Below are 14,556 nucleotides of genomic sequence, written 5' to 3'. Positions count from 1 at the left end.
ACAAGCTCAGCTGAAAAAAATTCTGAGCTTGGGAAATTCAGGAGAGCAAGTCAGTGCTTTGAGCCTCAGAAATGGAACCTACAGAGGTGTCACCTCTCATCCCTGTTGGAGGAAAGAAGGTGAGGAACAATTCGGAAAGGATGTGTAGGAACAGTACTGTTTAATTGGTATTGTAGCTTCAGGTTTCACTTGCCTTTTGCGGATGGTTAAAACTCCAGAAGGGGTGATACTAGACGCAGTCTGGCTAGACAGCTGAGTCACAGAAGAGGCGAATCATCACAAGACCTTGAGTGAGAGTTGGCAGGGAATTATGAGGACATAAGTCTGTGATGCCGTTTGTATCTATGAGGGTGTGCAAACAGCAGTGAGCCAGACTTCCAGAACGCTTTAACTACTGCAGTATTAGGCAGTAAAGGGCGACGTCTCCTCCTCCTCCTCCGTATTTTTACATGGGTGAAATGGTACATCAAGTTCTACTGCAATTAGTGGAAGCTGTAGGGAGACTGAATCTTGGTGTTGGGGGGTTGCTTAAAGCATTTAGAAAATAAGCTTTAAAAACATTTCACACATACTGGATTTTGAAATCTTTACAGTCTTTTCAATACATCTTTGAAAATCTGTGGAAAAGGTGTACATCATAATCTGTTTAAATACCTGCATTTTTCAGCTACTGTATTCTGTTGTTCAAGTAAGGAAGGTGGTATATTGAATACTATATTCAAGTACATAGAAACTTGCATTTAGGCTTCTTTTTTTACATTGCAGTTTACTGTCTACTGCTTCAAACATGCTGTTTTGAGATACTTGAAGTTACCTTAATAAGGTGTTTATTTAGATCTCTTCTTCACAAAGAGACCAGTGTGGCTGCCTTGGTGTTTGTATTGACATTTAGTAAGTAGTAACCCCAGGAATGGGGATGCATACACCACTTGGCAAGTATAATGCCCTCCCTTCTTAGAAGAAAGAAAGGTTAAATAAATTAACTTTGTTAGAAGTAGTAATCTGCTCATTGTGTTCAATCTTTTTCTCATATTAATGAAAAGAAACTGGCAATGGTAAATAGTTCGTATCTGCTTTCATAAGTTAAAGATGAGAAAAGCTTAATTTGAAATATGCAGTGGCTTTCATTGACTTTGGGGGCCAATGCTGCAAGGCAGTTCTCTGTGTCTCATAGAAGCCTTTCAGAGTGAAGAAAAAACAAGTTAACACTTGGTATAGTGTGATTAAATGTATTTTTAAAATCCAAAAATCTTATTTGAAATCTTAATTGTGCTGCAGATATTTGTATTGCAGAACACCTGTACTTCAGGAGTGAATAATTGTACAACTGGTTAATATATTAATTAAAGATACAGTTAATTTTCTTTTCATATCCAAAATATAAATGCTTGCGTGTTCTCTTAAGCAACCTTACTGTTTCAAGTGTTCATTAAAATACCGTTAGCTATAATATTTTGGGGAAAAAAGGGGAGAAAAAGAGTGTTTCAAGCTCTGCAAATCAATAGAAACACATCGGAGCTTTGATATGAAAAACTATACTAAACTAAATGGATTTATCCATTTGATTATTTTTATTATATTTGCCTAATATAACTACATTAATTCAATGGGCATGAGGTTGTGATATACGTCTTGGGAAACTGATTTTATGTATTCCTGCAACTGACCTCTTTACATATTTTTCTCCAAACTTTTTCTTTTAGTTTCTAGGACACATGATTATGAAATAAAAAGTGAACACAGTTAATGAAGAGCTGTCTTCTTGATTCCCCTAAAACAATAACTCTGAGAGAGAGGTGAATGGCTTGATTCATTTCTATGGGTCATTAATTTCCACGCCTACAGATGACAATGTTAATATTCACAATGTGAATTATTTCTTTGCTGATTAGTTTAGGAGAAACACACAATGAATATACTTATCGCATGATCTAACACTGTGCTGGACACCTCTTTGGATCCCTTAAAACTGGAAATGTCCCTGCTGCCCAAAAATAAAAGCATCTCTCAGTTTAAACAGCGTGGTTGTGTTTTTACAATACGAAAATCTGTGGCAATTATTAACTGCAAATGTGGACAGTGTGAAGCAAAACAAGATTGAGAGTGACTAGTAAAGTCGTGGGCTGATGTATTGTTTTGCACCTTTATTTAAATTTAACTGACTAAAAACTGCTGAGTGTTTGGGCTTTACCTTTAAAATGTTGTCTCAAACCTCCCAGCCCATCAGACTTAAAGTAGCTCAGAATTCAATGGTCTGATTGCAGAGTTTATGTATGTACATAGACAGATTCCTTGAATCATCGCGTAAGTTATAAATTCCATTTTGTTTCCATGAACTGTGAGTCTCCTTGTGTCTGGGGCTGTCATGTGCTAACAAGAGACAGGAGAGGTGCCAGCATGTCAGTCATTACAGACTCTCTCCATCTAGCTTACTCTGAACTAGGAGAGGCAAACGAAGAATGGGATCTTAAATAAGGACAGCGTATCCCTCTCGGGAGGAACCAAGACAAAGCAGCCAGGTGGCAATGTTAGGATTTCAAAGCCAGGAAGAATTTTTGGAAGCAGAAGCAGCTTGGTCAGGAAAGATGGAAGTGGTGCACAGACACAGCGGAGGAGTCCTGTGACACAGAGGCAGTAGGGAGTCAGTGGAAGCCACCGGTCGAAGGAGCAGCTGTCTGCTGGCGGGAGACGGGTGGGGAAGGTCCCTAAGCACCAAAGGGGATCTCACAAAATCTCAAGGAAAATTCAAGAGTGAGGAAACGTAGGCAGAGAGATGTACGTGTGTTTGCTGTTTTATGTGGCTCGGTGTATCTCTTGTGGTCATTAAAGTGAAGAGTGGCTGCTTTTGAAACAGTTTGCAACGTCTGTGCATTACGTGATTCAACTTTGTGGGATCCTGGAGAGAGAAATTGTCACTCAGATGTCAGCTGTGACTGAGCTCTGGGAAGGAGTTAGTCAAAACCATGGGGATTCAGCAGTAGTCACAGAGTCTAAAGAGGGGTCTCTGTTCTTAGAAGAGAAGAGGTTGCCTGGAGACCCAAGGCAGATAGAGAAACTTCAGAGTGTTTTTGTGAGTGTCCCACAAGAAGTATAATCTAGGCTGTAATATCTCAGTCTTTGAATTCTTACCTGTAGTAAAGTGAGAGAGACTGAAAGAAGAACAAAACACACAAATAGTAGGGTAACGAACAGTACGGTAGGTGGCTCCAAGCATTGTCTGACATAACAACGTACACAAGCCAGGTACAAAATGGATATCACACCACACGCCGCTTATCATAATTTGCACTGAACCCAAGAATAATCATTCCCACGGACAGACAGGCTATTAGATCAGGCTTAGTGCCATACTGCCATAGCTACATAGCTTCTGACTACTTTGGAGCATGGGAAAAGGCAGCTTGTGGTCGCTTGCAGCATGGTCAAAGAAACTCTCTGTTGGCGAATGACCCATGTGCACCCTGTGCTTGCAGGAGTAAAGTTAGATTGCCAGCATTTAAGTCATTGACTTTGCATGTTTTCTCACGCTGGATGATGTGATAGCACTGTATGTATGAATAGCGTTCTGGGATGAAGTCAAAGCGCAGGGTCCTCTGAGGCAATTTAAAAGGAGTGAAACGCTCCAGAGGATAATGCAGAGCAAACTGATGTAAATGGTTCTGCAAAAACTGCAATTTTTGTAATTTGTTTTGGGAGTGAGGGGAGTGTACTTTGATGTTTGGTTTTGGTTTGCATAAATTCAGAAAATGTTCTGAATTATTTTTTTCTGAAAATATAACTTAACTGTTGAGAGGGAGCTTTTGTGATGAAGGAAAAATGTTATAATGGTAAAATTAGAAATTATTGTGATGTCCATGTTCCAGACTTATTATGCCTGAAAACAGATGAACTGGGGAGATTACTTTGTATGATTTCTACACATGTAAATGGACATATAATTATCTATCAGTATAAAATATTAGTGCATATTTACTGTGTAATAATTAATTCAATTTTATAAACAAATGAAGATTACCTTAAATTTACATACAATGTGAAGAAAAGTCCCTTTATCCTCTGTAACTGCAGCATTTGGCAGATTCAGGAATAAATAATCTTTTGTGGCAAGGGTATGCCTTATCAAACATATGCAGATCAGTGCTAATTAATGCTAATTAAGGTTTCCTGTCTATCTAGTTGGAAAAACGTCCAAATGTTATGAAATCCAGTTAGTATGCCTATTACCCTAATTGTTTTATATGGGATGGTTCTTAATTAAAATATGTAAATTGACCTTAATTGCTATATACTAATGGAGGTTCATGTTATCTCCCTAAAAATGACAAGATGGTGAGGAGGGGTACTTCAACAAATAATTCTGATAAATTTGTAAATAAATGACCTTTACTCAAAATTGTTTTTAATTGGAAATTGGCAAAAGCAACATTTTGCCATGTATGTTTCTCTTTGGTTTTAAATAATGTCAGAATTTACAGTTCTTAGTTACTATAGATACAGTGACATTGCAACTTAATTAAGACTACTAAACAAGTCAACATTTTGTGTGTTTACTGTATGTTTCAAAATTGTTTGCTAACCTCATGTTGACCTTCAGAAATGTCATGCTTTACAATATTGATCTTAATTTTCACTATTTTTTATTTTATTTTTTGATTTTGATCTCTCTTAATCATATAATTTGTGAAATTTGGTACACCGATATACTTTTCTGGTGACTGGACCCGTGACCCTGACTTTTCAGCAGAGAGGCTGGTGAGCAGCACCTCTTTGCACTTCACCTGTTAGTGCAGGACATGGACTTTGATTATCTTTGGGAAGGATGGTTCACATGTATGCTGTTAAATGACTGAGGCCTGCACAGGTTTTTACTCAAAGTCTTACATGCCCTCTCCTCAACACAAAATAATTATTTGAATGATATTTTTTATGGCAGTTTATAGGTGTCCCATATTGGCGTTTTCTTGATAGTTATCATACCATTTCACACGCACAGCAAACATTTTTCTCCTCTGATGCAGACAATCTAATTAGAGAATCTGCTAATTTAGAGAACTGACCTATAATTGTAGTTTTTACTCATAATAACAGTAGATTTTTAAAATACCTAATACATTTAAGTTTGTATTATGTCGTAGACTTCATTGATATATGCCTCACTTTGCAAAATCAATCTGAAAGGTTTCACTGTTTTGCAGGACATTGTGACCAATGTTTCTCCAAGGATTGTGCGTGGAATTACTTCAGGTCCTGTGTATGGCCCAGGCCAAGGCTCTTTTCTAAACATTGAACTGATCAGCGAGAAAACAGCAGCCTATTGGTGTAAAAGCATTGCTGAACTGAAGGCTGACTTTCCAAACCATGTAAGTACCACTCAGTCATAAAGATGCAACATACTTATTTAGAGTCTCCAGTTTACAGATCTATGAAAACTCACCTATTTAATATTTATTAAATAGAATGATAATTGCTTTATTGACATACAAATATGTTATTAAAAACCAGAAAAGTCCATCCAAATAATTTTTATTACAGAAAATTCTGTGAAATTACTGTTACACAAACAGAGAACGGTCATGATTTTTTAGTTAGGCTGATGTTTACATTCAAATAGATAAGGGAAGGAGTTGATCCCAGTGTGGATGCTTGTCAGTTTTGCTGTGAATAATTTTGTATTTAAGATCGTATTTAAAGGTGTAACTTGTAATAATAATTTTCATTGTGAATTGAATTTGATTATAAAAGGAATCTTTGTTCTTTTCATTCTTAATCCAAATGTGAAAGATACTTCTAATATTTTTATAAGCAATTGGCTGCTTTAGGAGGAAAAAAACAATACTGACTTAAAGTTAACTTCACTGCAAGGATGGAGTTTTGTTAGAGCCTTCTTGGCTATGGGGAATATCTGTCTGGAAGGTAATAATCAAAGTTGAGAGCAACGATGCCAGCTAGCTGGCATAAATGATATTCAGCTACTGTTCTAGTGAATAAGAACAACGAGGTGGAAAGTAAAATTCTCCTCAATCATTATCTCAAATGGATGGAGCTGGAAATCCCACAGCCTACATATCTTCTGTGTTGAAGTTATTATTCCATGGTTCAGCTATGAAAAAAATAAGTGAACATTCCTGAATATATTATGACATGAAGACAATCAGTTGCTTGGGTTTTTTTATTCCTGGGGTTTAAATGTACACATCAGCAAGTATAAAAATGTTTAAACACATTGTGTTGATAGTAAAAGTTAAGTGCTTCACTTATAATATCCTGCTTCACTATGGCTGTCTGTTTCTTTGCTGAGGTTCATGTCACTTTATTTTCTGTGTGACTGTGCTTTATAATAGTGAAAGCGTGATCTGAAAGATAATATTGTAATCCTCTGATTTTGATTTTAACATCCTTTGTCAAAATCCTGGGTATTGCTTGCAGGCAGACTGTTGGCCATTTCTGCTGTGGAAATGGTCTCCTATTGCAGTCTTCACCAAAAAACTATCACAGCACTTTGTGCTTGAGACCAAACTGTTCTCTTCTGTGAAGAAAAGCACTAGCAACAATTTCAAAAGGTAAATTTGAATTTTCTGAGATCTACCCTCTTGTGTGAGATGAAGAAGTCCCAGTCTTTCATAGTTCCCAGGGTGTGCATCTTCTGATCATCCTTCACTATATGAGTTATTACTTTATGAATTCATAGAATCACAGAATCATAGAATGGTTTGGTTGGAAGGGACCTTAAAGATCATCTAGTTCCAGCTCCCTTGCCATGGGCAGAGACACCTTCCACCAGACCAGGTTGCTCAAAGCCCCATCCAGCCTGGCCTTGAACACTTCCAGGGAGGGGGCATCCACAACTTCTCTGGGCAACCTGTGCCACTGCCTCACCACCCTCACTGTGAAGAATTTCTTCCTAGTATCTAATGTAAATCTTCCCTCTTCCAGTTTAAAACCATTGCCCCTTGTCCTTGTAAAAAGTCCCTCCCCAGCTTTCTTGTAGGCACCTTTTAGGTACTGGAAGGCTGCTCTAAGGTCTCCCTGGAGCATTCTCTTCTCCAGGCTGAATAACCCCAACTCTCTCAGCCTGTTTTCATAGGAGAGGTGCTCCAGCCCTCTGATCATCTTCATAGCCTCCTCTGAACTCGCTCCAACAGGTCCATGTCCTTCTTGTGTTGCGGGCCCTAGAGCTAGACATGGTACTCTGGGTGGATTCTCATGAGTGCAGAGTAGAGGGGGAGAATCCCCTCCCTCAACCTGCTAGCCACAGTTCTTTTGATGCAGCCCAGGATACGGTTGGCCTTCTGGGCTGCAAGCGCATTTTGCCAGGTCATGTTGAGCTTCTCATCAACCAACATCCCCAAGTCCTTCTCCTCAGGACTGCTCTCAGTCCATTCTCCGCTTAGCCTGTATTTTTGCTTGGGATTACCCTGACCCATGCGCAGGACCTTGCACTTGGCCTTGTTGAACTTCATGAGGTTCACACGAGTTCATCTCTCAAGGCTGTCAAGGTCCCTCTGAATGGCATCCCTTTCCTCAAGCGTGTTGACTGCACCATGCAGCTTGGTGTCATTGGCAAACTTGCTGAGGGTGCACTCCATCCCACTGTCCATGTTGCCGACCAAGCGCCAGTCCCAATACCGACCCCTGAGGAACGCCACTTGTCACCAGTCTCCACTTGGACACTGAGCCATTGACCCCAACTCTTTGAGTGCAATGTTCCAGCCAATTCCTTATCCACCAAGTGGTCCATCCATCAAATCCATGTCTCTCCAATTTAGGGACGAGGATGTCATGCGGGACAGTGTCAAATCCTTTGCACAAGTCCAGGTAGATGCTGTCAGTTGCTCTTCCCTTATTCACCAATGCTGTAACCCCATCATAGAAGGCCACCAAATTTGTCAGGTGCGATTTGCCCTTAGTGAAGCCATGTTGGCTGTCACCAATCACCTCCTTTTTTCCCAAGTACCTTAGCATAGTTTCCAGGAGGATCTGCTCACTGATCCTGCTGGGCACAGAGGGGAGGGGAGACTGACTGGCCTGTAGTTCCCCAGGTCTTTCTTTTTTTCCTTTTTTAAAAATAGGGGTTATGTTTCCCCTTTTCCAGTCAGTGGGAACTTCCCTGGACTGCCACGACTTCTCAAATATGATGGGTAGTGACTTAGCCACTTCATCCGCCAGTTCCCTCAGGACCCACGGATGCATCTCATCAGATCTCACGGACTTGTGCACCTTAGATGGTCTCAAATCTGATCTTCTCCAGCGGTGGGCGGTTCTTCATTCTCCCAGTCCCTGCCTTTGCTTTCTGCGACTTGGGCTGTGTGGCTGGAGTGCCTGCTGGTGAAGACTGAGGCAAAAAAATTGTTGAGTACCTCAGCCTTCTCCTTGTCCCAGGTAACCAGGTCTCCTGTTTCCTTCCAGAGAGGGCCCATGTTTTCCCTAGTCTTCCTTTTATCACCGATGTACTTATAGAAGCTTTTCCGCTCCTGCACATTGGCTATGGCTGCTGCTGTGACATCTTTGAGGTTGGTAACACCTGCGTGGGCACAGGGGAAGCAGCACCCAGCAGTAGACCTTGGCTTTGCTCACAGGGATTTTTAAAACATGCCCGTGAACTCATCTAAGATCTGTCATAAATAAAATGGTAAATTTGTTGCTAATTGAAGACAGATTTTTATTCACTGAGTAGAAATCTCTTGGTGCCTATTTTTAAATATTCTATGTAAGTAGAACTTGCAGAATTTTTTTTTCCCCCCCAATCCCTGTTCACTCTTCTAGAAAGGCTTTTTAAGCTTGATGTGTTTTATTAAAACCAAAAACAATTTCTGAGATCTGTTTGGGTGAACTTAATTAACAGGCAAAGAAAGCAAAGAATGGTATTTTCTGCTCAAATGAAGGCCAAACAGAGATGAGGACACAAGTGATTACAGTAAAATAAACTTACCTTGCTACAGTAAATATTAAAAACAAATCAAAATTTATACATGATTACTTTTACTGTGTAATACAAGTAATCTAAGGTAAGATTTATCTTACAGATGGAAAGGATATGAGCAAAATAGCTACCTCACTAGAAGATGATCCCACAAACAGCATCCTATCTTGTGCCATTAGGAAGAAGCGAACCATAACGCAAAAAGGGCAGCGAAATTCTCCCAACAAAGCCTAGGATTTAAACTAAATTTTGCAAGGGGTTGTGCAAAAGAGGACCACCAGTGAATAATGTCACGTAACTGTGACATGTTGCCTCTATAGATCAGGAACTAGTAACTCCCTTTTGCTGTCTTCACCCCTATAGTGGATGGCCTCGTTCTTTGGCTCTTCTGACTCCTGATTCTTGCTTGTAGCTTGCAATTATCTCTGACTGGCAGTTTTTTCCCAGTCTTCTCTTCTATTAGCTTCTCCCTTTGACCCTGAATCCACTTAAAGTGGACTAGGACAAGAGCTGCCACCACCAGAAACTTGCTTCAATGCCACTGGCAGTGAATTAAATATTTGTAAGGGTCCAAGCAGAGGAGAAAGCAGAAAGTATCTGGATTTTGTATGTTTGCTTGTGAAGTATCATCAAGAGCTTTGCTGTTTTAATTTGGGATTTTTTTTTAATTGAGTTAATTTCATATCGCTATTAGTATTTTTTCAGAAAACACACACAAAGAAATTTATTGAACTTCATGAACACAGTACAGGCCCAAAATGATTTTTTTTTTTTTTTTTTTTAATCAGGTGCTTCTTTGTTAAAATGATTTGCAGTCAAAAATGGGATTGTTTTCTATCTGGTACTTCAGTCATCTTGGTAAGGTATTACTTCAGCAACTTGGCATAAACCATTTAAAATGTATGGTATTATCCAGCACTGTTTATTCTTACATTTTCAAAGGATGGAGTTTTAAAAACCCTGTGTCCACTGCTTTCCTATATGCCAAGAAAACAACCTTTCAGTCAGAGCGCTGTGAAAGCAAGAAAATTGGTCTGATTGTATTTGTTGTCATCTTTTCACTTTATTTATATTGGCCTATCTTTGTGATATCCAAACATCTTCTTTACACTGTTAACTAAGGGTTTTTTTTATCACAGTCTATTAAGTATTTATATTTTTGTGTCTTACGGCCACGCATAGCATCTGATAGCACAGGATTTATCATTCTGTGCAATTATTACTCAGGAGAAAATGGATTTTTTTTGGTTGTTCTTTAGTAGCAGACTCTGAGAACTTGACAGTGAGAAAAGATGGGACAATTATTTTATTAATTTCATAGTTTTAAATGTAAAATTCAAATATCCCTTTCTAATTAGTATAGAGCTGACACCTTATTGGCAAATTTTGCATCCCCACTCCCCCCAAAAATATTCTTTGTAAAGTGCTATATTAATCTAAAACTGAAGACAAAAGTGAAAGAAAAATATCAATAATCAGTATTTTCAGATTGAAATTTAATTACTTGTTGTTTGAGAGGAATGACTGCTGAAACTGTAATCATAGTCTGGTAGTCTGTTCTCTTTACTCTCTGGTCTAGAGGGACATTTTGGGCCAAGGCCGATAAAAGCTGTTCCCATGTAGTACAAATATTATCTCACATTCAGAATGAGAAATAGGAAGACTCTCCCTTTCTAAGTCCTGCTTAGACTGGTTTGGAATGGCAGAGGGGAGATTTGGAGGTGGGGAGCGAGCGAGTGGCTGGATGGGGCCTTAGCTGCTGACCAGAATCAACCCACCACAGATGGGAAATGCATACAGTTGTCAGTTGATGTTAAAAAGACTAAACCATAACTTGGACATGCAATACTTGAAATGCTTTAGATAGCAGGGAAAAAGAACTAACACTAATGCCACAACATGTCCTAGTTATTTTATTTACCAGGAAGATACCTGATTATATGGTGTACTGATGTACTTTCTGGCCAAAACGTGGCTGAAAAAATGGTGGCTTATGGTGTATTCAAGAAATTAGTTTAATTAAGAAACATGAAGTAGACCTCACCTAATGATATGATCAGGAATGAAAACTGTGAGGAAAAAAAATATTTCACTTTTACTTTAGCAAAAGTCTGCAAACTTTTATCAGTAGAAGGTGGCTGAGAAAGTTGAAAAGGTAAGTGCAAAACCTTGGAAGAGAACTTACTGCTGAAATTTTATATTCACGTACTTGACATTAGCTATAATATGGCCGTTATCTGTGCTGGGATCTGTGAATACTGGTAGTGGCAGTACGTCTTTGTGTGCCAGTAAAACAAGGAGCTGTGTGCACAGTGAAGCTGGCAATCATGAGAATCATTTGTGGTGATTGCGAGGGAATGGGATATATTGGTGGTAACACTTCTTTCATCAGAAAAAGCATACAAACTGCTGCTGTTCCTCATCAAAACCTTTTGCTAACCATAGCTCAGCCTTCTCATTTGAGTTGCTAAGTCACCTACTTACACAGATGTCTATTCTTCCAGTCCCATAAGCGTGTCTCTATATTTACACTACCTAGTAGCTGGCCAAATATTTTAAGGTTGCATGTTACCCCAAAACCTCTTTAGCATTTGCACTGGGGAGAACAAGCTTGAGAAGAGCAAGGTGCGAAAATGGTAAAATGCTTCTCTACAGAAAAATATGAACTGAGGATTCAGTAAGAATGTGATGGGTACAGTGGCCAGGTAGTCTTTCTCTACCTTCCCAAAACTGTAATTGGTGCCCTGTAGATGATAAAAACGTAATCAAATTAATGAAAAAAAATCAATATGCAAATTAGTTTGGATCTGAGCATGTGCAGAAGGTCACAGCAGTACGGATAAAGGGCTTTGAAAGGACACTTGATGAAACAAAATCGATTGCAGGGGAAATGTCATTCCCTACAGGGCTAATAGAAGTCCATCACAAACAAGCAAATGTCTGAGAAATTTGTACTACAAGGAAGAACTGGGATCTTGGAAGAAGATGCCAAATTGAAAATTTTTCAATGTTGCTATATTAGTATACTGAAGTCTTAAAAGTAACTTTTTGGCCTCCTAACTGAACACAAGTTTGCGTTACTGCATGACTCTAAGGAATGTACATAGGATACCAGATTGTCAGCTGGGACTCTGATTCTGCGATTCAGATATCGGTGTCATGACGTGTTGAATTGAGAAACCCCTTCTGCTAGAAACATTAAGTACTCTTGGACCCCAAAACTAAGCTGAATACTCTTGTTGTCTTAATGTTTGTTCTGCTGCTTGCAGAATGTTTCTGACAGTCTCTCTGACAGTTATGCAGCAGGGAGCAGCTTTTCAAACTGAAACTGTTAAAGATGTATTTTTGTTCAACATTTTGTTCAGAATGTCCCAGGAACACCTGTCAGGAGTAACCGTGCTAGAGAGCATGTGAGAACAGATTGCTGGATCCCAGGCTGATAACTGACTTCTTTGTAGCATTGTTTTTTGGTTGTAGCATTGTTTTTTATATCATGCAGTTTTTTTCTACCATAGAGATATGAAATAGGGCAGTTGATTTTGCTTGATTTTGCTTTTTGGGGTTTGTTTTGGTCTGGCGGGGGGAGTGTCTTTTGGGTTTTGTTTTTAAATTTAGGTAGCAAAACCAAATTTGTTTTAATTCTACTCTGTGAGGATAGGAGGAAATGAGGGGTTAGAGCAAGAAAAATACAATTGAACAGGCATAAGGGAGTGCCTTACTCCTGTAAATAACTTTTGATGCAGAAAAATGCAATGCTTAAAAAGTTTTCCTGAATTTGTAAGATGAATAGAAATAGATTTGCAACAACAATAGTAGTTATTTGGATAGTTTACATGTAGAGGTTTGATTAATTTGCCAAAGTGATCCCTGAAGTGGGGTCCTACATACCAAGCTTATGTGTAGGACCAGCTCTGGTTTTAATAGCAGGTTTCGTCTACAGATTCTGAACCTTTGTGTATTTATATAAACCTTTTCCCTCTCCAACTCTGCACTAATAGTAGACCTTGTAATCTGGTTACTGAGAAGAATTGACCAGAATATCTAAAATTGCTGTAGATCTCCTTTGTGGCTTAAAATTAAGGGACATTAGATGGAAAACTTTTTAAAATAAAGAGGAATCATAGACTTCACAGCTTTACTGTAAGGAGAAGGTCAAAGTTGGCTTTCTTACTAGATGTAGTAGGAATAATTTGTGTATTTTTGCAGGCATTATTATAGCTTTCACTTTCGATGGGTGTTCAGAGATCTGTGGGAGGTTGCGTAGAGTATGTAGTATTTACATATCAAGATACCGGTCACTGACTTGATTCAGGTTATAAAAAGTAATAGTTTGTTTTACCATTTGGGTTTCAAATTTGAAATACTTGGGAATTTGGAATAGCATTTGTAATAAAGGTGGTCAAGTGAGGTGAAAAAGGCAGAACCTTCATCTTTGTCTTTGCAGGGGTCATATTCAGAAGAAGTGAAGATCAAATTGTCAGCCAGTTGCTCTCCATAAACACCTGCTCTTCCTAGGGCTAATATAGATAGTGTTGCCTTTCCATCACAATGAAATGATACTTTGCACTCCAAATATCTACTGAGGTATGCATCCACATGATAAGTCACAGACACCTTGACAAGCCACAACACCTACAAACTTGGAATAAAACATTTCTAAACAACCAGGTAGGGCTGTACCCGTACAAACCTCACTTGGTACCAACAGCAACCAGTGTATTGTGGACCTGAATGGGGAGGGTACACACCATGCATCCTCAGGCCTATCAGAGGTCCCTTGCTGGAAGCCCAGATGCATTTCGACATGAAATGCAAAGGACAGAGCAGAAGGGGAGGGAACCAGAAGCTGGACTGCCTGGAAGCTTGCACATTCCATATCATGGAAGTGCCCAGCAGTGCAGAACAACTACCTGGGTGGTTCTGTCTGAATTTCAGATCCACAAATCACATGAAAAAACTCCAGAAGTTGTTACTGCTGCAGCTTAAACTTCCCAAAGCCAACCATCATGGATGCATGGTAGGAGGTGAAAAATCCCACACAGCAGTTGTTCAATTCACCATATGGAAAAGATCCCTTTCACTAAAGAAATTCCCTAGGAATCTATGCTGAGTTCTGTGCTACTTAAAATGTTTATTAACAATCTGGAAAAGAGAGAGCATCTCAAGAATGTAAACTTTGCTGGTAATAGTAAGTATTGCAAGGGGATGAAGATGAGAGCTGACTATAAAGGGTTGTGAAGGATCTTGCATTACTGGGTGACTGGCCAATAAACTGCTAGATAAAATTAAGATAAATGTAGTATGCACATGGGATAAAACAGTACTAAATTTATAGATACAGTGATTGATTGTAAGCTAACTATACTAGGGTTACAGTAGAGAGCACTATGAAAATCTCAGCTTAATGCTGAATAGCATTGAAATAAAGCATATCAAACACAATTTCTGGAAAGGGAGAGAGAGCAAAGCAAAAACTATCACTATACTAGCGTATTAATTTTTTTTTTTTTTTTTGCACTTTTTGAATACACTGTGCAGTTCACATTTTTCTGTCTCGGCAAGGGTGCAGCTGGATTGGAACCAGCAGGGTGATAGATGGCAATGAGCAGTAGGAGACACTTCACCATGTGCCACAG

At 39.0% G+C, this 14,556-nt stretch overlaps 1 protein-coding gene across 1 annotated transcript in view; it reads left to right on the top strand.

Moving 5' to 3' along the window:
* The window catches only part of DPYD (dihydropyrimidine dehydrogenase), a gene marked incomplete at both ends in the record, with an annotated part of 143,920 nt that overhangs the window by 46,079 nt on the left and 83,285 nt on the right, over positions 1 to 14,556 (top strand). Inside the window, one exon of the mRNA XM_009696859.1 lies at positions 5,196 to 5,360. Within this exon, the coding sequence (XP_009695161.1) occupies positions 5,196 to 5,360 (165 nt within the window). The remainder of the gene's footprint in view (positions 1 to 5,195; positions 5,361 to 14,556) is intronic.

The sequence above is a fragment of the Cariama cristata genome, unplaced genomic scaffold (assembly GCF_000690535.1).
Source record: "Cariama cristata isolate BGI_N322 unplaced genomic scaffold, ASM69053v1 scaffold6253, whole genome shotgun sequence".
Taxonomy (NCBI): domain Eukaryota; kingdom Metazoa; phylum Chordata; class Aves; order Cariamiformes; family Cariamidae; genus Cariama; species Cariama cristata.
The sequence above is the reverse complement of the archived record's forward strand: the minus strand, read 5'-3'. Positions and strand labels throughout refer to the sequence as shown.